Here is a 25,998-nt window from a genome sequence, read left to right on the forward strand (position 1 = left end):
TTTTTTCTGTCAAAGTCACTGTTTGCATATCCATCAAACTTTCCTCTTTCCATTTCTGCCCCCGTTTTTGTCACCATCCGTGGTCCATAGAAAATGCCAACTGCACTGCAAAAAGAACAAACATAAACAACCATGAAGAAAAAATGTTAATATATTCCTGTATTCACAAACACAAGGGCTCCTCTATTTTTATTGCAATTCCTCCCTCTCTGTTTTGAGTGGCATCTTTTGTTGTTTAACAGACAGAATGACTGAAGCAAGAAAAGAGAGAAAAAAAAAAACAATTTGTGAGCGCAGTAAGCATTCTCACACTTTTGTCCATTCCCTCTGTCTGTATGGCTTTCTCACAAGCCCTCTTTGTCTCTCCAACTCACCTCTTTACATTTTGTCGTTATCCCTTTGAGTCTTTCACACTCTTTCTCTCTATCTTTCTTTCTCTCTCTTTCTCCGCTCTGTTTTTCTCTCTCTTCCTCTTTTTCCCCCGTCTGCACCCCCCTCTATCCCTTGTGTCATCTCTGTCTTCCTCTCTCTTCTTCATTATTTCTCTAATAATTCCCTCCATAACAGGGAATCAGATTATCTTTCATTCCTTTGCAGGATGTTGTTATTTCTGTTTCTTCCTCCTCACTGAGTCAGTGGTGACCTTTAGCAGTGCTTTATATCAGGATATCTGTGGAGACTGTCATGGCAGTTCTGAATCACAAACTGGTACAGATGTCATGTTGCTCTTGTAATATGAAGTCCCACTTTGTACTGTGTGCTGGCTGAGCCACTGCTGTACTTTGGCTCCATGTCAAAGAGAAATTGTTTAGTAAAATCAATATTTGCATTAGGAGTTAGGAGGAATGATCTGGTGCCCTCTGGTTGAGACAGTACGGTTTGTGGTACAATATCCTGATTTGGTTTGTTGTACAACATCAGAGAATTGTCTGCAGTGCTAGTGCAGGATAATTGCATGAATTAGGACTTCCAGAATAGGTACCATTGTTGTAGTAATGCAAATTAGATCCAGGATAAGTGTAAGATGAAAGCTTGTTCAATTGCTGGTACTGCCTATATAAGCCTATGGGAATGATCATTCTGTGCTACTGTATGTGGACTGTGCAGGTTTGATCAGCTGACTGCAGTTGTAGCTAGATTGTGAACTGTGTGCTGTTGTGTCTTCAGAGGCTTAGTATATTTTAGAGCTGAAAAGAAAGATTAAACATAGGATGGACAGCTGTCAAAGTGACTTGTAGAGGTGACAAACTGGCTGGTAATTAGTTTCACCACAGTCTAATAATACAGGCTTCATTTGGGTGATCTGATTGCAGCATGGTATTTTTACATTTCAAAGGCCCGATGGTTGATCTGAGTAACAAAACTGTTACTCTGTTACAAAACTGGTTTAGGTTTCCTGATAAATCTAGTAGCAAGAAGTGGCAGTATTAATGACTAGCAATGGTAGGATCTCCATAAGTTGTTTACGACACAACTGGTGTTAGGTTTGTCAAATGGTGGCAAACACTTAAATGTGTCCAAATGTCTATTTCCAATATTTAATCAAAGTTTTTAGAATGAAATTTGTGGTCAGATTACATCATATCATCTTTTATTACAAAACTGTGACAAAATAACACAGTGGACCTACATCTGCTGTGGACCTAATCTACAGTGGACCATTTCTTTGCCCTGAAAAAGGACACATGTTGCTGCTGGTTTTCTGTAATACCAGCCAGTAAATTTCAGTTAATTGCATTCACCTTGTATCCCAGGTGTAAATTACTCCCTCATGAGATGGTTAAAATGAAAAACAGCAGGATGTTCTGAGTGCTTAGGACCTGAAAGCCACTAACACACAAGACCTTATGTAAAATGTCAAGCCACATTTCAACATACACTTAAACAAGTGAGTTGCAAGTGACAGTTTATCACAGGAGGGTTTTGGGTTTATGGGTTTTAATTTTAGTGGCTTCATAGTTATTTTGTTCACTGCAGCCAGTTTGTTATGAAATCTCAGGGTAAGCACAGGTGTTACTAATGACGTTAATTAAGGCTGTGTTCCATTTAGCCTCTCCACTGAGCCAGCGTGCACAGTAGCAGGACCCCAGCTCTGCTCGACCTAAAATGGAATGGAACCCTCATCAATGTCCCTTGTAACACCTGTGTTTATCTGCTATTTCAAGTCAAAATAGCTGCTATCAAAAAGGCCTGTTTTCTACAGTAATTCATTCAGCAGGCAGGCTGGGCTTTAGTTCCCCTTGTCGGGTTACAGTATTGTCTGGGCTCTGGTAAGACCAACCAACCATCCAGTATAGTGCAAGTATCCTACTTACTGGAACTGAAGCAGCTGCAGTCTTACCAGCACTGCAGCAGGTAAATGTTTTCCTAGCTAACACTGCTGTAGAGCTCACTTGCTAAAAACCCACACTTTGGAGGTCGAGCTGACATGGGGAATTCCAGGACTGAGGGCATCACTAGCTAAATGTTAGCCTGAAATTCTTTGCTAGTCCTCACCTCTTTTGATGTCATGATAGATTTGTACAATACTCCTAAGTAATATGGTGTTTTTATGTCCAGGAAAACACAAAATCGGCAAGCTAACAGTTACTGTCACTCACGACTGTTTGATGAGGCTAGTGGAGGGTAACAGGTGCAGTTGAGTCAATTAGACAGGACGGACGAAATACCGCACAATATGCCGCACAATAACTGTGCGGCACTTCCGTTTTCTGTCAAAATAAGAGAGCTAGCTAACGTTAGAAAAAAAAAGGGTGTAGCGTAATCTTAAATCGACTGACTGTAAATATGTTGGACAGTAACTGTGATCACAATAATGGCCTGGTGCAGGTCTGTGTAAAAATAAATAAAGGCCTGCAGCGAATAGCCGCCTGGTTCTTTTAAACGTCTGGGGTCCAAGTTGATTTTGTATGATATATATATATATATATATATATATATATATATATATATATATATATATGTATATATTCTCGCAAAAATATATACTCACAAAAAGTTAGGGATATTTGGCTTTCGGGTGAAATTTATGGAAAATGTAAAAAGTTCACGCTACAGTGATATTATATCATGAAAGTAGGGCATTTAAGTAGAAGCATACACTGGTGATTTCCTCATCTCAAACAATTTCTTGAAACAAAAGCCAACAACAGTGGTGGGTATACCACAACAAAAAATGTCAATGTCTCAGTAACTTGTCATGTGCCCTTGAGCATCAATTACAGCTTGACCACGACGTCTCATGCTGTTCACAAGTCGACTTATTGTCTGCTGAGGCATGGCATCCCACCCTTCTTGAAGGGCAGCCCTCAGGACATTGAGGTTCTGGGGTACAGAGTTACGAGCCTCTACACGGTGACTCAGCTGATCCCATAGGTTTTCTATGGGATTCAGGTCTGGAGAAAGTGCAGGCCACTCCATTTGAGGTACCCCAGTCTCCAGCAGCCATTCCCTAATGATACGACCTCGATGAGCTGGAGCATTGTCGTCCATGAAGATGAAATTAGGCCTGTGTTGTTCATGCAGGGGCACAATGACTGGATTAATGATGTTATTCAGGTAGTATGGGCTTGTCACTGTACCATTCACAAAGTGTAGGGCAGTTCTGTACTGACTAGACACACCTGCCCACACAGTAACACCACCACCACCAAAGGCTCGTTTGGTGACAACAGTGGCTGATGCATAGTGCTCTCCTTGACGTCTCCAACATCGTTGGCGGCCATCATTTCTGCTAAACATGAATCAGCTTTCATCAGAGAACAGCACTGAGGCCCACTGGTCCCTCGTCCAGCGTAAATGCTCCCTGGCCCATGCAAGACGATGACACCTGTTCCTGGTGGTGTGGTCAGGTACCCTTGCAGGTCGTCTAGCACGCAGACCATGCTGATGTAAACGGTTTCGAATGGTCTGACGTGACACTTGGGTGCCTCTCACCTCCCGTAAACGTGCCTGAAGTTGAGTGGCATTCATCATCCGGTTCCGCAGGGCACTGTTCACAATGAAGCAGTCATCAGTGTGGGATGTGGCCAAAGGACGTCCACTTCTATGCCTTTCTGTGACTCTTCCAGTCTCTCTGTATCTCTGTTGCAACCTGCTGATGACACTCTGTGACACTCTAAGCTCAGTGGCCACTTCCGTCTGAGAACATCCTGTTTGAAGCCTCGCAATGGCGAGGTGCTGCTGATCAATTGTTAGGTGTCGTCTTGGTCTCATGATGTCAAAATGTGAACAGCATGATGAGGAGGACTGTTTAAATACCAATTCTAATTGAACCAGGAAATTTATTGGTCGATTCATGGATCAAACACCTGTTGTGAATTTTGCCGTTAAACTCCTTGTTAGAGAACAGCAACTTGTGCAAAAAGTACTGAAACATTGAACAGTTGGACATGTGCATTCAAAAGTTTACAGAAGGTCACATTAAGTTCACCTGTGAAGGTTATAATGCATTTTAGGTTCATCCTGAAATTTCACCTGAAAGCCGAATATCCCTAACTTTTTGTGAGTAGTGTATATATATATATATATATATATATATATATATATGAGCCTAAAAAAACAAACAAACAAAAAAAAAAACATTCCAGTTTACCATCCCCTTGTGCCAGTATGCCAGTCCGGTCCAATGAGTTGACACAGCTTCTAAGTTCCTCATTGAACCCGATGGAGTTGTGTTCTGTGCGATTCTAAAAGATGCTAGATTTTTCATTGGAGTCTGGCTTCCAAAAAAGCAAACCTATCCTTAAACATCCTCTGTTTGGTGGACGGTTTTGTCTAAGCTGCCTTAAAGTACCACATGTTTAGCATGGAGGTCCCTTGGATGTGGTTTGGGTTCAACCCAAATCTGGGCAAGGGTGCTGCCTTGCTCTATTGATTGCACTAATGGAGCTACATGGTATCACAATTCAAATGTATTGCTTTTATCAGTGATGTCTGTCCCATCAACACTCTCAGTGATTTGGCCTGACCTTTTCAGTGAGCTTCCATCACCCTCTCCTGTCTTAACAGCATGTTGTTAAGCTGGGAAAAAAAACAGGCGCTTCCACACATGATAGAGATGTCTTCCTCCAAATGTCACGCCAGGCCAAATCTTCATTATCTCATTCAGGGGGCAGAAAGATAAAGAGATAAATTAAATGGTGCAGACGGATGAAGAGATGGATGGGCAGAGAGGAAGACAGGGGGCTGGGTGGGGGTTGGACAGGAGGTTAATGTTCTAAATGCCACATCAATCAGTGAAAGGTGTTGATGCGGTTAGCAGATAAGCATTGAGGTTGTACCACCAATGTAAAGATATGACATCTATCAAAGAAATAATGCAGGGTAATGGGACTGGAGGCTTTCTGTGTGTAGTAGGTCCATCATTGTGATTATATGATAATATTAAAACAATACAGGGAAATTATTAGAACATGCAGCAAACTGGATGATTTATATAAGTAAACAGCCTTGTTTTTAGTTTCACAACAGTACATTTTTCAGTTCACTGTATTACTTTTGAAAAGATATCACCAACTTTCTAAATCCATAGATGAGTATGTAAATCTTCAAATTAAGTTAAAACATGAAATTCACCAAAATTGGAGATGCAAGGTTTTCACCGAACAGTGATGAAATAAAAAATAAGTTGCTTTCAGCTTTCATGGCATATCATAACTTATAACATAGCATTAGTATGCCTTACAACTACAAGTATACACATATTTCCAAGCAAACTTCTGCAACTGGAAGAGATGAATATAAACCTCTGGTTTGGCTGTCATATACTGTATAATGTAAACATTGTTCTGCCAACTTAAGAATGGAAGAAAACTGAGGAAAACATCCTATGTGATGCACAATCACGCAGGATTTTATACTTGATCCTTCTGTCTTTTTTTGTCTCCCATCAGCTCCCATGATGCCAGAGTATGAATCTGAGGCTCCACTGAATGAGACGGAGACCACCATCACCATCCTGCTGAAGCCTGCTCAATCGCGAGGTGCCCCTGTCAGGTACTTCCTCCAGATGTCACTGGGTGTTTTATCACTCCCTGTTACATCACCTCCTTTGTTCCTCTCCTTTCCCCTCCTCTTTTTCTCCTCACATTTTTCCCCTCCCGTCTTTCCCCGCCTCATCTCGTTTTCTTTCCTCTCCTTTCCATGGTCTCCTCAGAGGCCTCTCAAAAGCATTATATAGTCACTCACTCATAGAAGTCCAATTTGTATGCACAGGCATTAAATTTAAGAGGGGCACGTATTAATGTTAAATGTGTCAGGGAAAACATGTATTCTATATTCACAAAAATCCTGTAGCTTTTTAGCTCTTGCTTTTACGGAGCCTCCATACAGTAGTGGACATTACAAGCCAAACTTCCTGACAATAATTTGGCACTGCCTGGCTGCTGAGTCGGAAAATACAGGCTTAACTGCTTTAGAAGAGTCAAAGCTCCCCGCCGACAGCTTGTTGACACACAAGGAAAAAATAAAATAAGTTTTAGGGACTAGGAATGTGGAGTTGGGGACAGTTTCTGCTCAGAATGATTCAAACATTTACAGACACACACACACGCACATACACACAAATACATTTGAGTACGCAAATATTTAATATATTTATTGCGAACAGATTTAAATCCACTAAAGCGCACACAGTCATATGCAGATGAAAACCACATGCCAGTATGCGTGAACCTGAAAGTCTACAGAAACAAATAGAGACACATGCAAGCATTCAAACACACAGCTGGATGCGCACATGAACACAAAAACAGCAAAAACATACACATTACTACATGCATGTCCATACTTGCATGTGAGGACCTTCACTGACTGAATTCATTTCTTAAATCTTCAATTAAGCCTTAATCCTAACCGACTACATGCTTCACCTTAAAGAACAAAGCCAGTCTAAAATGCATAAAGTGGCCGTGCACACAAAGGATGTGCTTGCTTGACAAAAAACAAATAACAAACAAACAGTGCAATACAAAATCAAAACAAACAAACAAACAAACAAAAAAAAAACTAACATGCGACGCTACCATAGTTGGGACTCTAACACCTTTTCAGTCCGAGGAGAAAAAGGATGCTATTACGCCATTGCCATGACAATGCATGCATCGTGGCCAGCTGCTTACCAGCAGTGGGTAATCAGACTACATAGGTGGCTAGCTTTTTGCTGGAGCTCAATCATATTTCATTCCAGGGCTCTCCTGCAACTGGATTATAGTGGCTTTCTGATCTGAAATCCTAAACTCTAGATGATCCGACACTGCTGTGATAAAAATTTTCTTCCTAGATTTTTCACTGTGTGTTCATCATTATTTGTCCTGTCCCTTCTCATTTGTGATTGGTCAGTTGTTCTAAAACTGAGAGTGATGAGCGCTGCATCTCAGCAAAAGCTCAACATTGGACGCCATCCAAAAACAGAGAGCAAGTGATTGCATTCCATCAGGAAAATATGAACACCAGTAGTGCTCTGTGTTTAAAAACAGTAGGATGTGATGCAAGGTAAAAAAAAAAAAAAAAAAAAAAAAAAAGTTGAAGAGGAAGGAGAGCTTACTTCTTTCTTCCATTAGATTTGATTGTAGCAGCAGCTGTGCATCATTTTAGCCAGTTTACCAGTGGAAAAAACATTACTCCCTAAAACACCAAATGAAATGAAATGTAAACCACCAGTCCCTCTTTTCAAACAGTGTTTATGTGTGTTATGTGAATCTTAACCCTCCTATTATCTTAGGGGTCAATTTGACCTCATTCAGTATGAAGTTGTTTTTTTTTTTTTTTTTGCGTCATATTTCATGACTTTTCCTAATTTAATGTGGACAAATGGGTAAACGTAAAATTGTTTTCAATGCCCTGTACATATTTATCAGCGCTTCTTTGGTGTTAGTTTGACCCCAGGCTGTTTTCAGTGTATAAAACAGATAAGATAAAATAAGATCAATATTTTACGCCTAATGCTTTAGTTTCATAAAGATGAATTATAAACAAACAGCTTTAACTGTTTATTGTTTTGGATGACACTGGGGAAGTGGGGGGCAGGGGTGGGGGTGAGGGTGTCAAGACACAAAGTACCTGACTCATAAACATGGTTAACAATGTTTATTATAATCATTTTCTGGAGGTTTAAAAATGTTAGTAAATTTGAAATTAACAAGAGGGTTAAAAAAGTGAGGCCTTTAATGTTCCCCCTTATTTCTATTCTTTTGAGGACCAAAAGCCAAGTCACATACACACACTTCCACATTTCTCTCATTTCAAATGGAACCATAGTTAATTTACTCTTTTTTACACTGTAGGGAAGACCGTTACTCTCTTATTGCCTTTAGGATGGTGCAGTTTCAACCAGAGTGTGTGGGGAATATATATCGTTTCAACTTGGACTTGGGGAGGATAGATTTTTGAGAAACAGCTTGAGTGTGGGTCAACAGTTCAGTGTTGATTTCTGTAAATCCCATATAGTATCTCTCCATTCACGATAAACATATCTAGCTTTAAACAGGGCTGCACACCAACACCGATGTCTTTCAAGTGTGTTAATCCCAAGATAAACCCCTTAACGTGTTTGCATATTATGTGTGTTTTGTGCACATATTGCATGTTTTGAGAGCCAACAGATGTACACGGTAGCGTGCAAAAGCCATCATTCGCTAATATGCAGGCAGCTCTGGGAAGATCATGTTTTGAAGAAAGTGTATTTTGGTTTGATTTTTTTTTTTTTTTTTAAAGGAAAAAAGTATCTAGGGAGGCATGTTTATCGAGATGGTTAGGCTTAGAGGAGCAGCTGTTATGGCTGATAGAGACACACACACACACCACATATGCACACGTGCATACGCACAAATGTAAATAGAGGACACATACTTGGGCACACCAATGTCCTTAAGAAGAGTGTACATCAACACATGATTGCATCAACACACTAGCACACACATTGAAACAGAAACGCATTGAAACAATACACACATACACTTGTGTTTATGTACATACAGAAAAACAGATGTGCGCTTGCATCTGCAAACACTCGCGTATAGAAACACCAACCAGAAACGCCTACTTTTGCAAAAGACAGACACGCGTTTACACATGCACAAACATAAATGGACACACACATACACTTGCACATAGAAAAAGGGACATAAACACACACACACACAAGCATACATAAACACAGACATGATAAGTCCCTATCCACTTTTCCACTTTTGGAACTGTGTTCCATCACTTGTGCACCCTCTGAAAGCCATTAGTTTGAAATGGATATTTCACCAGCAGGGAAAAGGCAGAAAAGGCTAAGAGACACAGGGTGGAGAGAGAGAGAGAGAGAGAGAGAGAGAGAGAGAGAGAGAGAGAGAGAGAGAGAGAGAGAGAGAGAGACTCAATCTTTGGTCATCAGCAATTATCTTTTATGAAAGCTGCCAAACGGGAGCTGGGGATAATTGGCCGCAGCCCCCTTAACAGAAACATACATTTCCCTAATTGCGTATAATTGTGAAGTGAGTTCTTGGCGTGGAGGATGGAGGTAATTGCGGAGGGCCGCTGCGTTTGTCCCGACTGCTAAAGGAGTCCTCAGCCATTCATGAAGCCTCTCAGAGCAGAATGAAAACACACACACACACAGACGCATACAAAGATGAACCCTTTGGAGTACATAAACACACCCACACACACCTGTTAGAGCCAGGACACGTACATTTGCACATACAGACACATACATCTGCTGGAGTTCACGCACACACACAGGTGTATACAGAAAAAACACATCTACAATTATACAAGCAGCACTTTTTAGATTACATAAAGAAACATGTTCTATGTACATGTTTTTGTGTGTGCGCAAATGTACATCTACACATCCTCACCCAACACCCAATATATAATAACACACAGGAGGACCTTCTCACATTAATTCCATATTTCTACTTACTTGGCACAAGGACTGATTTTCCATCTACTTTGAAAAGTTAAAAGTTTGCTTCCAAAATGTGCTTTCTACCATTTAGGGTGGAGGGGGGATGACACTTAAAACAATCTGTCCTCCTGTTTAAAGGACAGCAATTTTCTCTAGACTATTTTTACATAGCCAAAATGGATAGATAGCACAATATTTCAAAGGTTGAGTGCTCTATACTGGTGCCAGGGTTAATGTTTAGGGTGGAAACTGAGGCAGTATAGTGTAATGGCTAAATCAAAACAGGAAAGGTTAGATGGGATAGTGGTAAAGGTTAAATTTAACAGGGCAAAGGTTAATTGGGTGGGCTTAAGGGTAAAGGGTTTTGAATTGAAAAGGTTTAAAGCTACATGTTATACTTGTCTTATAAGCCTAAATTACAAAGCATGGCTGCAAAAGAGAGGAACATCCTATCCACCCTAATTAAGACCCTATAGATTTGCCCTGTTTGACCAGATGAAACCGTGATGGTCCAAAATGTAAAGACTATAGTGTCCAAAGAACCAATGAGCAGCTCTTTCCAGAGAAAGCTGGACTCACCAATACTATTCTTTTGCCTCTCTTTTCAGTTTGTTATCTTTTCGAATAATGTTTCACTGTCTGGACAGGTTTATAAATATTAGGCTTTTTTGACCAACAACAGCTGGTTCTATTCCAGTTTGCAAACCTGATTCTGAACTGTTTTGAGCATTGAGACCATAATAAAAATCAGGAACCAAAAAATAGTAGGACCTGAAGTGGGTACTGTGATGACAGCATGGACAAGTATTATTCTACAGGGAGAGATGGAGATGAAGGAGAAATTGGAATGAGGAACCAAACGATTTCTTTCAATATGAACATCTCATTTCAGGAAGAGAATACTAGAAAAAATAAATTGTATCTCAAAATTGTTGGAGAGTTGCCAGAGTCTGCTTTTATTAGCAACAGAGGACCAAATTATCAACACGTGAAAACAAATGAAGGAGTACAGAGACTCCAAAAAAGTAGTTAGGAGTGAAAAGTGGCACTGGACTGGTTTTATGTCGGGGTGTATTATGAAATCCTGGACAGTGTTCTGGATCCACCAGATTAGGACTGAATTCAGCCACCACCATGCTGGAGCCAGTGGGCAGTGACCCAGACAGCTTCTTCACAATGTTGTCACTCCAAACTGGTGCAAATGTGGGCTCGTTCACTAGTTAGCACCTTGGTTCCAACAATCCCAAAGGGAACTGGTTCAAGAACCAGAACTGTTTTGGTCAAAAAGAGATATCTTGAGAGTACTGTGTGCAGTTTACTGGCATCAAGCCACATGATTTATGGATATTAGAATTCAGTTTGTGAAACATTTACCTGCACAACATGCCAAGTTGCTTCATGCACCTCTCTGCTTCCAGCTCCTATCAGCTTGTTGTGAAGGAGGAGCGCAAGTCCAAGACTCGACGTGCCACCACCGAGGCCCCCGAGTGTTTCTCTGCCCCAGTCAGTTTCCGCAATGCCTCCATCTTGGACTCACCGTACTACATTGCCGCCGAGCTCCCCCCATCCAGCCTCACAGTGGTGCAGCCCTTCACAGTGGGTGACAACAAAAGCTATGGCGGCTTCTGGAATCCTCCGCTGTCGCCTGCCAAAAGCTACAGCATCTACTACCAGGCCATGAGCAAAGCCAACGGGGTGAGTTTCACTGCTCTTTAGAACTATAGCTTTTGTAATACGCGAGGATGTTCTCCAGTGTTATTATGGGTTAAGGCTGTGATGCAACAGCTTTAAAATAGAGCCAAGTATGGCTGGCAAACACCAAAGTGCCCATTATCACAGTCAAGACTATCTTCAGTCACCCGGCAACATGGGTTTTTGCACACTGATACTAGTATTTTTTGATTGAAGCTGCCATTATCTTTGTACTGATATGCAGCATCTTTTAATTTGGCCATTTTTGTGCCAACAAATAGTTGTCTCTGTCCCTTCCTGGATAGAGATTTTGGTAGCCAGGGAACATAGGGAGTCAAACCAAATCTGATCCCTGTCCCAGTTTGGAATGGTGTCTTTAGCATCTGTGGTCTTTGCTATAGTTTGCCATTTCTGGTGTTCATACCACATAAGAGCTCTTGAAGAAATAGCTGAATATGAGCAGGCTGCAGTTTGTGCTCAATTCATTTTATTATGCTTGGTTTTCCAAGCCTAGCATAAGGAATATAAGACCTCATGGTCAGTTACTGATAAATATTTAAATGCTTTAGTCTTTAGGCCCCATTGACTGCCATATATTCTACTGTGTTTAGCAAAAGATCAGCACAGCCCCTGATGGACAAAAGACTGTCCTGCATTCACTTTTTCTGTCTGTCTGTCAGTGGCCGTGGTTTGACTTTTTTTTTCATTGGCTTTGATCGGTCTAACCATTATGTTATGGGGTATTTTCTTGTAGCTGCTTCAGATCATGCTCTTACTCCTAATAAACTGCACTGCAGCTTTCTTGGAAGAGTTAATTGGTAACACCACATTGTCCCATGGATATTCAAAAACACTGTGTTTGGAAGTCTTAGATGACAGTGTGTTAACAAAGCAGGAGAAGTGGATATTACGATGCTCCTTATGACAAAGTGCCTCCCTCTACACTGTCTCTGGGAATCTCCGCTCCCAGAATTCATCTCTATGTTTGCCTCTGACTTTTGTTTCGCAATTACACCATCTGCAAATACGATGACAGACCCCCCCTTCCTTCCCCCTTCTCATAACTCATCACAACTTGAAGTTGGCTTTTGAATTTCCATAATACTCTGAACTCCTGTGAGGGTTGTTTTAATTTTCCACTGTCGTAACCACGGTAACTGCGTTTGGCGAGCGGGCTGGGCCAAGCGCCGGCTGGCGCTGTGATGTAATATCCTCCTCCAGCACACAGATTTCCCACAATGCACTCAAACAGATAGAGATTGTGTGTGAGTGGGTGTGTGTATGTGCCTGGATGGCTGAATTTGTGCGTGTGTGAGTAGATGAGTATGCATGTGAAAGTGTGGTGCTTCTGCTTGTGGGGGTGTGTGTGTGTGTGTGTGTGTGTGCGATGGTGCTTTGTATATGTGCAGACCCTAAATCCGGCCACATCAGAGTTTCTTATGTGATTGGATCTCAGTCAATCCAATCAATGTGAGGTTTGTTTCGGCTGTGTGGTGGTGGGTGGGGGTGGGGGGTGGGGGGTCTGGGGGGGTTCAAAAAGCAAATAGAAAAGCATGTGGGCTTGTGCAGCCACTGTAGCCCAGATGATTTGATAAGGAAGTCAGGCATAAAAAATGGACACACACTCATAAATCTCATGAATTTCTGCCAGTAAATATGATCTTTTTTTTCAGACCTACAGCTACATTTGTGCTTCATTCCCAAATAGGAGGTGTCAGCTAAATTAAACATTGCTTTAGCCATTGAAAGTCACAAGGATGGGAGACATTAGTGCTAAATTTGTTTTTATCTTTTTGAAACCTGAGCAAATTCACCTGATTTCCTTCTAAAACACAGCAATTCACAAAAATTACTGGAACATTGGTAAAAAGTAGGCATGGGCATTTCAGGCAAAAAGACCACAGGGATTTGGGGAACTGATTGAAAGTTTTTTTATTCCGATTCCCCAACTTCTCCACGACACCTACTTCAACAAATCAGATGAGAAGCCTAACATCAAATTTACTTTGGGGGTGTGGGGGGGATTTGTGACTATTTGATAATTAAAAATTCATGACATCCTTGGGAAAAATATTTTGGAAAATTAGCACATAAAAGAAGAAAAAAATAACCCTGAAAATTAGCACCAGCAAGCAAAGCAACGCAGACAAACAAATAAACAAAACAACAACAGCAACGACAACAACAAAACTGAAAATTAGCTAAAAAAAACAAACAAAAAAAAAAAAACAAGCAAACAAACAAAACAAGAAAACTACATATATAAATATTAAAATCATATTGTTAAACGTCAGATCAGTGATGCTGGATTAACATCAAAGTTCTTGTGCTTAAAGCCTCAGGCTGCATTCAGATGCCTTTCACAAGCATTTAAAAACATTGTCTGCAGCACTAATGCAGAATAGATGCTGAGGAAATACATTGTTCAACTTCATCTTCATATGACTTGATTTAAAATACTTCATACGTGGTGTAATATTTTAGCTTCTTTGATTAGATTTGACACAGGATTTGGACTGGAATAATCAAGTCTTCCCTTGCAGTGAGAGAACACAGTGAGATGGAAATTCTTGATCTGATTTTCCGTGGTTTATCTGCTGTTTTTTGTGAGGTGTTTCTCAGAACACCCCTTCAAAATATGCCATCGCTTTTTGTCTAATTAGTTTGATCCTCCAGGTGTATGCCAACTTAAGCTTTATCATGGAGTGAACTGCAATACTTCCACAATCCTTTTACTCCTTCCTTGTTTTTTCATTCAAACCACAACGGCTAATGATAAATTAACTTGTTTGATGAATCCATTAGCCACAGCAGCCAACAGACAAAAACAGTAGTTTCACTGCCAGGTATTTATGACTGCAAGTAAATTGTTGAGCCACATCTCTGAACAAAGAAAAATGTTTCCAATGTTTTCCATTCCCAATTTGTTTCCGAAATTTAGTATTTTTATAATAAACAGTAGAAAAGAGAATCTGTGAACATATTATTTTGTCAATCAAGGACTTAACTTATCTACAAGCCCTCAAAAAGTGACATAATTTGTTTTCATTTCTTTGCTGTCAATCATTTTGTGAGAGTAGGTGTTAGGTATGTGGATTTCTCATATTGGAGAGAAAGTACTCATTTACATTTTAGAGGACTTGGCTGATTTGTCAGAGTTTGATCTCATGGATGAAAGTGTCTTTCTCTTTCTTTGGCTGACGTGGATAATGCTGTTTTTTTTTTTTTTTTCCTCTGAGCTCCACCTGTCCATCAACCTTCTCTTTTCCTCAAGGAGAGCATCTCACTTCGCTGTCTCTCTTTTTCCAATTTGTGCTGCTTTCTCTTTCTCTCTCCCGCCAACATTTAGAGGAAATCTTTCTGTCTTCATTCCTCCCCGCTGCTCTTCCTCCTCTCTTTCTCTCTCCTCAGTAATTGGAAAACAAATCCTACAAAAATATTTAGATTTTTTTTCACTTTTGTCTTCTCCCTCTGTCCTTCTATCACTCCAATTCCCTTCCCCCTCTCCTCTACTTTTTTCTCTTCCTCCCTCTTTCTATTTGTCTTTCACTCTTTCTCTCCTTTTCCCTTCCTAATTTTTCACTATATCTCCTTATCCACCCCCACCCCCCCACCCCCCCCCCCCCCCCCCCACTCTCTCCCTCTCTCCCTCTCTCTCCCTCTGGGGTGACATCAGTCTGATGCTGGTCTCTCATCTCCCATCATTGTGCCAATTAGTCGACGCTCCGCACATCAAAACCGCTCACCAACGGCCATCTTGATGTCTCCCTCAGTGCCCTGCGATGCCACACACACACATACACGCACACATGCACACACACGCTCACACACGCACGTATAAACGTCGCCCACATTAAAGGCAAGCACACAGACAGAAAAAAAAGTGCCTGGGGCTGGACGTAAGAGAAATAAGAGCAAGAGCGACATGGGACTAGGGGAAGAGGAAAATAGGGATGGAGGGAGGGATGGTGGGGGATTGAAAGTCTGAAAAGAGAGAGAGAAGTTAAAGAAGATATCAGACTGAAGGCAAAGATGGAGCCATGCAGGGGGAGGGAGAAAGTGGGGATGGGAAAGGAAAGGTTACAAAGGAGGGGAACAAGGGATGAAAAAATGGGGAGGAAGTGAGGGGAAAGGGGAAATAGGAAGAGGAAAGCAAGTGCAGGAGGAAAGGAGAAACCTGAAATATTACAAAGCAATGAAGGTGCAAGACTGAAGGAGGAAAGGAAACAAGGAGATGAGAGTAGAAGACATGATGAGAGGAAAGGAGATGAAATAAGGACAGGAGAGGAGAGGAGAGGAGAGGAGAGGAGAGGAGAGGAGGGTCTGTTGGAGGAAACAGAGGCAGAAGAAGAGGAGAAATGGGCCGAGAAATGGCACAACACAAAAGAAACGGTGACACACACACACAAAAAAGAGAAAACATGCCCTCCCGCACTGAAAAATGCAGGCAGACACCTTTCTTGACAAGTAAAAAGCCTCAGGGGTTGGCCAAAGTACTCTGACAATCAGTCTTTTTCACACATGCACACATATGCACACACACACACACACACACACACACACACAAACAAGCAAACCTCAGAGTGCACGTTCTGGAGGTTGTGTGTGTGTGTGTGTGTGTGTGTGTGTGTGAGAGAGAGAGAGAGAGAGAGAGTGAGAGAGAGAGAGAAGAGATTTTACCAACTGACAGTTGGTGTCAATCAAGATGCACTCAGCTGCCTGGAAAATCCCTTAATGCACTTTTTTCCCCAGTGTGTGTATATCTGTGTGTAAGCGTACATGCTTGCTTACCTGTGGCTTGTGGGCACCTGTGTATGCATGTGAGCAAACGTGTGTGTGTGTGTGTGTGTGTGTGTGTGTGTGTGTGTACATGACTGTCAGAAAAAGAGTTTTCGGCACCAGAAAGAGCCGTTAGCAAAACCATAGTTGCAGAGAAAGAGAGACAGAGAACGAAAGAGAGAGAGACAGGAAGAAAGTTGTTACCCTGGCTACCTTGGGTTGCCTGGGAACCCCGACAGCCAATCAGAGCGCCCAGAAGTCTGACAGAAAACACACACGGTTGGAAATCCTGCCTGTCGGTCAGAATGCTGACCCAACTACTGCTTGATAGAGAGAAAGAACGGGAGAGAGAAAGAGAGGAAGAACACTCACCCACACAGCAGCTGCATCTCCCATCGAGACTTAGTATTCTTGTCAGGCTAGACAAAGTTAGCTACTACACACACACATACACTATACCCTTCCAACACACACATACACACACACAGTCTCCAGTGTCTCCACAGTAAACAACTCCCCTCCCCTTGTCTCCGAGCCTCTCTGGATCAAGTCAGGGCTATAAATTGGCCCTCCATTTATTAACTTTGCAGCTACCTACCTCCTGAGGTTTACCCCATTAGCATGAGCACCATGGAGGCAACACTTTTATTCATGGTGGCTATGAATCAAGTGAGCCAGTTGGGTCTCCAAATGGACAGTAAATAGGTGGGATAGGGCCAATTTCTACAGAGCAGAAGTCATTGGTACTGAGGGGATTGACCACTTTTCCCATGGTGGCCATTTTTAACTTATGTCACACTTAGGGTGGGAAACATAAATTTGATTGGGATAAAGGACCATCACGGTGTTTTGCATGTTTAGCGTGATATACAAAATGTACTTAGCATTTCTGCTAAACTTTTCCCAAAGCAAGCAGTTGTATTTTGCAATTCTGATATCATTTTTCCTAACTTTTATCCAGCCGTTGGTTTCCATTCATTTCACTATGATATGAAATGAACTTTCGGAGTCCTCAAACTTTCTTCACACCAGTTCTCCATCACCGTAAGAAAGTTGTCCAAATTAGTTTTCCTAAAAGCATCAGCACTGTTGTTGTTGTGGTTTATGAATGGAAGCAGAATTGTTGCAACTTTTGCGACAAAAATTCATAGTCGAAGGTATTTTGATTATGTGTTGTGAAATCCTAAGTACCCCCACGTGATTTGCATAATGGTTTGTTGCGATGCAAACCGTGGGTGAATTGTGGTGAATAGGATGAACATTCAAATCACTGGCATGGTCCTTTCAACAGTCAATGAATGAGCTCTTGATCTTCCTGCCGTAGCTCTACCTGCAGTGTTGTACATTGTAAAACTCCTTTATCCTGCATCATGGCATAGGCTTACAGTGCACAGTCACATACACAACCAGTTAATCAGTCCTTCAGCCAGAAAGCCTAGAAGCCAGACACACAGACAGACAGAAAGAGGCACTCTTGTGGAGAGATCCAGCTGAGAGCCTCACACCATGCATCATCCACTAGCATTCATCTTCCCTGCTCTTTAACTTCATAGGCTCTCTCATTGCATCTGTATGCAGACACACACACGCACAACTGTGACAGTAACAAGTATGTTCAACTATAGCGTACACCTGCAAACATGCATGCACACAGACGATTTGCCTTTCTCCTGTTTTATCCACCATCCGAAAAAATAGCACTATCCCTTTTTTAAAATGATTTATTGATCGCACAAAATGAAAACATATGATGGCACTTTAAAAAGAAATTACTGAGGGGTTGCCAAAGAGATTTTATAGACTTGATGCTTTGTCGCTTTGTTATAGAAATGTGAAATGTTAAACTTTATACTCTCTCTCTCTCTCTCTCTCTCTCTCTGTCTCTCTCTCTCTCTCTCTCTCTCTCTCTCTCTCTCTCTCTCTCTCTCTCTCTCTCGCTTGCTCTCTCTCTCTCTCTCTGCCTTCCATTCTCATCACATCTTGACAGTGTGGCACATGCATGTCACTGCCATTTTATCAATCAGCATTACAAGTTTTGAGAACGGAGCGATAATTGCTATCTGGCTGTCTACTACTGTGTGTGTGTGTGTGTGTGTGTGTGTGTGTGTGTGTGGGCTGTAGTTTAGTCCTGGAGGCCGACCTTCGACTAAAATATACATATTGTTCCTGTATTAGTTGCGTCACAAATCTCCTACCACCATGGCTGCTGCCATCATGGATGTTCACCTGAGAATTGGCTGCTCGCAAATAATTGCTAAATATAGGACAACCACAATAGAAAAGAGAAACACCTGAGAAAACTTTATATGGTGGGGTTCAAGGTTAATTCATTACTAGTTCACCCAAAAATGTGATATTATTTCACTCCACCACCAGCCGCTATGTAGGACAGTAGTGGTGCTCTCTTCCTCTCATTGTTACTGAGTGCTGGATACTGGCTGGATGCTCCAAATGCTAACTGGTGGCCTCCTGCCATTGAGCTGGCCTTCCCCCTACCTAACATTCCTAATTAATCCACATTAACCCACTCAAATTTCTAAATTTAAATTCTACAAGTTGATATTTTTGTCTTTGAATATGTGTGTATGTGTTCAGTGAAGAAAACAAACAATAGAAAATTCAAGCAATCTGCTTCTGTCTCTGTGGAGAATACTGTTCCTCTGGTGGAGTGATACAGGAAGTGCAGAAGTTCCCTGATCTTTCAGCTAAAATAAAGCTATAAACAGTAGTTTGAGCAAAACTGTCATCTGTGTAGTCATATGTGCATGTTAGTTTGGGAAAGCAACACTTACAAAGTGATGGTAAAACTAAGGCAGTTAGTTGTAGGAATGTCAGACAGGGAAGTCTTGAGCAAAGTATTGCTTTGGTCTTTTAGTGAGCTAAATACTAGCAGGCTAATTTAGCAAATAAGCTAAATCCACAAGTATTAACCACTCCACCACTCCAGCTACTTAACTTGCTAACACTATAGAACACTGTTATCAATTTCCAATTTAATACACGGTACTAGCTTTTGGGCTTTTGTTTGTGTCTTGATTTTGCTGGTTAACATATAAATGAAGGTGCTTTGATTTTTAATGGATTTTCATTTCACGTCTCAAGATAATAGAACTTGAAATTTTGCAAGGATGCAGTGTCGACTTTGGATAACTTCTGTAGACATACATAGCCATTGTGGAAGTCCCACTTTTTACTCCATGCCTGCTGAACTAATATTGCTCTTTGGCTCCATTCCCAAGAGGAATTGTTCAGAAAAATAAAGTTTCACTCTCATTTTAGTCACCAGGGTACATCCAAAATATGAGCTTTTTAAATGTAAGTCCTGAAACAGGTTCTATTGTCTCCAGGTTTCCAAGAGAAAAAGAATCTCAGTATTATTTGTGGTCCCAGGCAATGCAAATCCACATGAAAAGGCTGAGTTAAGAGGAAAATAACTCCATGTGAGGAGTGAGTGATTTTATTTATTTATTTATTTTTCCTCAAATGCTGAAGTGACAGGCATCACCACTGGCAGCTGCCGGAGTCGCCCTCTTTGATGAAGATAAATGGGCCAACGTGTGAAGGAGGCCATTCTCAGTATGACAAGTACATACATGTTGCGGTGACAGCACATCATGGAGGCAGGAAAAGAGAGAGACAGGGGGAGTGACGGAACGAAAAGAGTCAGAATATTGGGAGGCATATGCCATTTTCAGGTGATGTCAGCTTCATCACAATGTAAAGACAAAAAGAACGGACATTGAGAGTGAGAAACAGTTAAATGAGAGCACTGGAAGCATGTGATCCCTCAAAGAAAGACGGAGCGAGACAGAGAGGGAGAGCTAGAGGGGGAGCAACTGAGTAAGAAAGAAATGCAAATGACGTAAGTGAAGGAGCAGCTGCTATCGTTTGAAAACCTTGTTTAGTTTTGGTGATTTTTACGTTGCAGCTTGGTGACAGCGACCTCAAGGGTAGTGCAGTTCATTAAAACAGAGTACAGGCCAATCAGAAGCATAGCTAAACATAAATTAAAATGTAAGCAAACATAAACAAATGTGAACAAAGCAGATTATTCCAATATAGAGGGGAAAAAAAGTCCTATTGCCCACATTTTGCAGAAAATGGCTGTTTTCTTGATATTTTCCTGTTTGAACGGCAATCCGTCAGGGAGCATCTGCAGGAAACGTCTCCACAGTAACCTTGCACCAGGATGAAACAACTGATAGTATTTTGATAAATAACTGTAAATATCACGACTGTTTATACTGGCTTAATCTGCTTTGTTTTTGTGCCAAAAACTTTTTTTTGTGCATAATAGAAGTGAATTGAGAATCAGACAATGTGTTACATGAAAGTGTGGCATGAAAAAAAATGTGGATTGGGCAGAAGTGAGAGCAATTGAAACAAAACTTGAATGGAAAGAAGAGAAACCAAACCAAAAATACAGAGTGAGATTAGCTAAAAGGGGAAGGGCAATTTCAGACAGATACAGGCATGAGATAGACAACTAAAGACAAATACAGAGAGTGAGAGAGAGAGAGAGAGAGAGAGAGAGAGAGAGAGAGAGAGAGAGAGAGAGAGAGAGAGAGAGAGAGAGAGAGAGAGAGAGAGAGAGAGAGAGATTCCCTCTCCAAATACTCTACATGTGAATTAACATTTGGCTTCTCTGTCTGTTAATCTTGTGAGTCATCTCTGCCTGCAGCACTTTATGACTAGTGTGTGCGTCTGAACGTCTGAACACACGTGAGAGTGTACCCCTCTATGTGCATGTGTGTGTCTATGTACACTATATGAATAGAAGGTGATCAATATAATCAGCACCAAGCAGCAGCTAGTACAACACAGCACATTGATCCTAATATTAATACTGTGTGTGTGTGTGTGTGTGTGTGTGTGTGTGTGTGTGTGTGTGTGTGTGTGTGTGTGTGTGTGTGTGTGTGTGTGTGTGTGTTTGTTTGTGAGTGCTCTTGTGTACTGAGAGTAATCAAGCTATTCAGATTATTGCAAAGCAGGATAATATAAGAAGCTCAAGGGGGAATAGAAAATAACATGGTCTCATGATCTCATTGATCATTTTTAAAGACTAATGCAGGCAAGGTGTATGTGTGTATGGGTGAGTGTGTATGTGTGCATGGGTCTTTTGAGGGACTCATACTACTCCAAGCAAAAGCACACAACATTTATTCAGTTTATTTAGATTTACGATTCTTTTTGTCCACATAAAAATGCTAGTTGCAGGAGAAAGAACTTCAGACTGTGCAGGTGAAACAAAGAGTCCCCAACGGGCTTTTAAAATCACAGTAAAAAAGACATTTTTTGAACATGCACATAGTTCATTCGTGGAAATCTTTCCAACCTTCGCTGCAGATGCAGAAATTGACAAGTATTGACAATTGCAACCTATAAGAATGACCTGATGATAATTTTTTGTGAGCATTGTCAAATCTCATGGCCCACATTCATAATGAATCAAATCTCTCTGCCTCTCTCTCTTCCCTATGCAGGAAACCAAAATCAACTGTGTCCGCCTGGCTACTAAAGGTATGAGCACCCCTCCAATGCTACTCAGCACGCTATTAAACACAGCTGTTATATTATCTGATGTCCAGTTTGGCTTATTTCAATGCACTCAAGTTCAAAATTCTATTATCAGATGACTCTCTGGAATAGCATCACTGTATTGCGTGCCAGTCAGTTCAAATGCTGTTTGTTTTGTGGAATGCCAGAAAGTCTCATGCACTCAAATAGGAAGAGAGACACACACACACCCACATACACACTTGATTTTATGAGGCAGGACTTGAACCCACAACCCTCCGTTAGGGTCAAGCAACCACACATCCTTACCATGTTATCCTGCATGAGTTCACTGTGTCGCTCTCTCTCTATCTCTCTCTCTCTTGCTCTCCTCTCATTCATTCTCTTCTCACTGCTCTTTCTCTCCCTCACATCCGCTCTCTCTTAATATGTCCCCCTCTCTCTTTTTCCATCTCATGCCTCGTCTGTGTTGCTCATCTGTGTATAAAGTGGAACATCAGGAACATTACCTACTGATTGACCGCCTCCATTAAACCCAATGGATGGAGGCTCAAGCGTTAGCCCCAGAACCCATTTCATCCTATTCTGTTTTGGTTTTCACATGTCTCCCATCTTTATTTGCTGCTCATCTCCTGCAAATACACCCATTTGTGCACCAGGCAACGCGCTTTTAAAGCTTTTCAGCTCGCTATTGATTTTCCACACCTCCTCTCCCTCTTTCTATTTTATTTCTTTTCATCTGCATTGATTTGATTTTTCCACAGCTCCTTTCTCTGCTTTCTCTCTCTTGCGCACGCTGTCTTATTATTTTTGTCCACGTCAAGCATTTATTCCTCATTTGTGCACATTTTTTGACTCATTCTCTTATTCTTTTTCCTCGCTCTGTCCATCTTCAGGCTGTGTTTTGAGTGGGTAGTGTGGTGGGTGGAGGTCTATGGTGCGTAGACGCTGCTAACTGTCTATCTGAATGTGTCTGCTTGGGAAAAGACATGCTTTTAACTTTGTGGCTGTCCCTTATTATTATACATGTAAAAAAATACACACTTACTTTTCTTTGACTCAGTAGAAATCAGTGTTCCTACACCAAACTTGAAACATGCTTGAAGTATACTTGAAAGGCCGTGGTATGTGGGCAGTGTTTAGTGACAGTGCAGATGGCTAATTTTGCCAACATTTATGAGTAACTGCACGTTGTCATGATACCTGTTATCTAATCTTTACAGCAGAAGATTTTACTGATTAGCACGCCTTCAACCCGAGAAGGATAACTAATCAGTGAAATCATCTGCTGTGGCATTTGACTGGAATGAAAACTTGTGGACTCTTCACCACAGATCAGAGTTTCAGTTACACAAGTATTTCTCAGATTCAGAATTCATATAATTTACATATTTATATTTTGACCAGAATTCCCTCTTTGCCTTCCAGTTTTACCACTTAGCTAATTGAAAAACTGAGATTATTTATACAGCTCTGCCTCCAAGAAATGTTGTAACCATCCATAACCAAGCTGATCTGCCCTTAAGAACAACTTTAATGTCCATCACCACTGACTCAAAGTTTGTTAACTTTTTAGACCAACATTGCCCATGGGGTTGATTTGGCATATTTTATTTTGTCTGAGGATCTTATCTATCCACACTGTTGAAAACACTGCCTAGTGTCACTGCCTTTCTTTAAATGCCGTAAAGTAATATATCATTGATCTGGATGAAAGTAATAACTGATCTGATTTGGTGTTGGGCTGAGCAAAACCTTTGCAGGAGATCCAGGTGGTCAGATTGTGGTTTTGCACCAGCCTGTCATGCCACAAAGTTCAAACAGTTTTTTTCTTTAAATCATTACTTCATTTCTTTTCTCTTCCATTTCCTACTTCCTTTATTTTTTTACCCTGTCAAGGCAGACTGACAGCAGAGTAAATTTTAACCTCAGCACCATATCCGCATTCACTTACTGTCACTCTGGTAATCAGCATTCTCTCCAACATACCTATATAGATCCACAAATATCACCAGCAACACATGCATTAGGCCATTCCCTGGTAATAGGCCAATCAAGATGCTTGTTGACGCTTACTTCCTGGCAGTAGACCAATCACATCCCAGTTCACATCCTGAGTGCTAGTTGTCCTATTGATCTCAATGTTCTAGCACTATCTCTCACCACTGCAATTTCTTTCCTCTCACACAGAATGTGCAATTGTAACCAAGGGATACAAAAGCCTTGATGAAATGGACAAAGCAAACAAAACGTCTTTTTTTCTTAGACCTTTTTCTTCTTTCTTTTCTTTTTGTTTTTGTTGTTTGTTTTCTGTCTTTCTTCTCTTTCTCATGCTTTCCGGCGGGGACGTGCGGCCCTTGGCCTTAGTGGTAATAGGTAGGGGACAAATAACAACGCCGTACATTCTAGTCATCCCAAGCGAAGGTGATTATCGCTTCATAGGCAGAATCTTTTCTTTCCTGTTATGTTTTTTTCCATCACAAAGCAACCATAAACACACGATGAACCCTGTTTCACTTTGGTTGTCCCCTCTCCCTTCCCTCTCCCCCTACTCCCTTTGTTTCCTGCCTTTTTCTGCTTGAGTTTGAGCCCGTGGGTTTTTGCCTTTCCTTCTCATTGCCATCTTTTCTGCATTTGTTTGCATGTCTGCTCCGCTCCGAGTGTCGCTGGCTGTGTTTGAATCTCCTCACTCTCTCTCTCTCTTGCACTCATGCACTGCTGTGATGCCATACTGCTTACGTGCACTGTCAATAGCCTGTCAATAGCCTGAGTATTGGGACGGTGAACCCATGTTAGAATTTTTTTTTCATCTACATGATACTACAGAGCAGAAAAAGAGTGGTGACAATGGACTTTCACTACTCTTTGTTGGGCCATTTTAAAACAATGGTTCAGTCCCAAAAGGCTGATGTTTACTAACCCAATACATATGCTATTCACTGTATGGTTTTATTATTTTTCTGCGATAGTCATTCATGCAGTGGGCGATCTGAAAATTTTTTTGAACAAAGGGAATGGTGGTGGCAATACAAATTCCTCGATGGATTGTCCTGAAAGAGGATTTCTCAGGGAAGATGAATATACATAGCATACCCCTCCTATTCCCTTCTTTAGACAGACCACCCCTCCAAAAGTTGTTGTCAGTCTTGTCTTCATTGATACAACATAAACCCTTTAAATGTACTGGTTTAAGGTTGATTCCTGTCATAAGGGTGTAGTGTCTCTGGTAAGATAGGGAACAGTTCCAAAAAGGTGTCCATTTCAAAAGTGATGTAAATTTAAATCTTTTGTCAACATTTGGGTGGTTCAAAAATGTTTCCTTGGTGAAAGGGAGTAGCCCCACCTAAAGTTTTATTACCTGTAAAGGCGTTCCACCATTATAGCTTCACTAGGCAAATTTGAACATTGGCACCAGCAGGTGACTTCAAGAGGCTTTCATGAGTCTCATTTCAAATGTCTGAAAAAGTCAGCTGAATCCCAGAGATGTATATAAACCACAATGCACTGCGGTTTTTCATTATCCATATAATTACAACAGTCCTATGTCCAAATTCAAAGCATCATATTGTGGAACTTATCGCTCAATAAAATGATCTCACCTTACCAGCTTTAAAGAATAAAACATTACTACTATCACTACTGCTACTACTACTTCTACTACTGCTACTGCTATTACTACTACTACGACTACTACTACTCCTACTGCTAGTACTACTACTACTACTACTACTACTATTACTGCCACTCCTACTGCTAGTACTACTACTACTACTTCTACTACTACTACTAATAATAATAATCATCATCATCATCATCATAATCATAATAATCATAATGATAATAATCAGAAACAGGGAAACTTCAAGAAAAAAAAAAAATCAAAATAGGCCTAACTACAATGTTTGGTTGCTCACGACTGTGTGGGCATATCCACCAACTGAATTTAAGAGCTTTCGCCAAAATAGTTTTTGCCAAAGACAAAAACAGTGCCAAAAGAGTGAGCCCTAGAACATTCACAAGCAATATATCTGTGGGGGTATAGTTTTCAGCACAAAATAGCACTTGATTTGGGCAATATTGTTTGCAATCAAAAACTATCAGTGTTGAGGCCT

General features: G+C 41.0%; 1 protein-coding gene across 29 annotated transcripts in view; it reads left to right on the top strand.

Moving 5' to 3' along the window:
- The window catches only part of ptprt (protein tyrosine phosphatase receptor type T), a 490,886-nt gene that overhangs the window by 293,953 nt on the left and 170,935 nt on the right, over window positions 1–25,998 (top strand). For all 29 annotated transcript variants that reach the window (XM_030051856.1, XM_030051857.1, XM_030051859.1 and 26 more), the window contains 3 exons: window positions 5,895–5,997; window positions 11,317–11,593; window positions 21,853–21,889. In XM_030051856.1, coding sequence (XP_029907716.1) covers window positions 5,895–5,997; window positions 11,317–11,593; window positions 21,853–21,889 — 417 coding nt within the window. The remainder of the gene's footprint in view (window positions 1–5,894; window positions 5,998–11,316; window positions 11,594–21,852; window positions 21,890–25,998) is intronic.

The sequence above is a fragment of the Myripristis murdjan genome, chromosome 5 (genome assembly GCF_902150065.1).
Source record: "Myripristis murdjan chromosome 5, fMyrMur1.1, whole genome shotgun sequence".
NCBI classification, from domain to species: domain Eukaryota; kingdom Metazoa; phylum Chordata; class Actinopteri; order Holocentriformes; family Holocentridae; genus Myripristis; species Myripristis murdjan.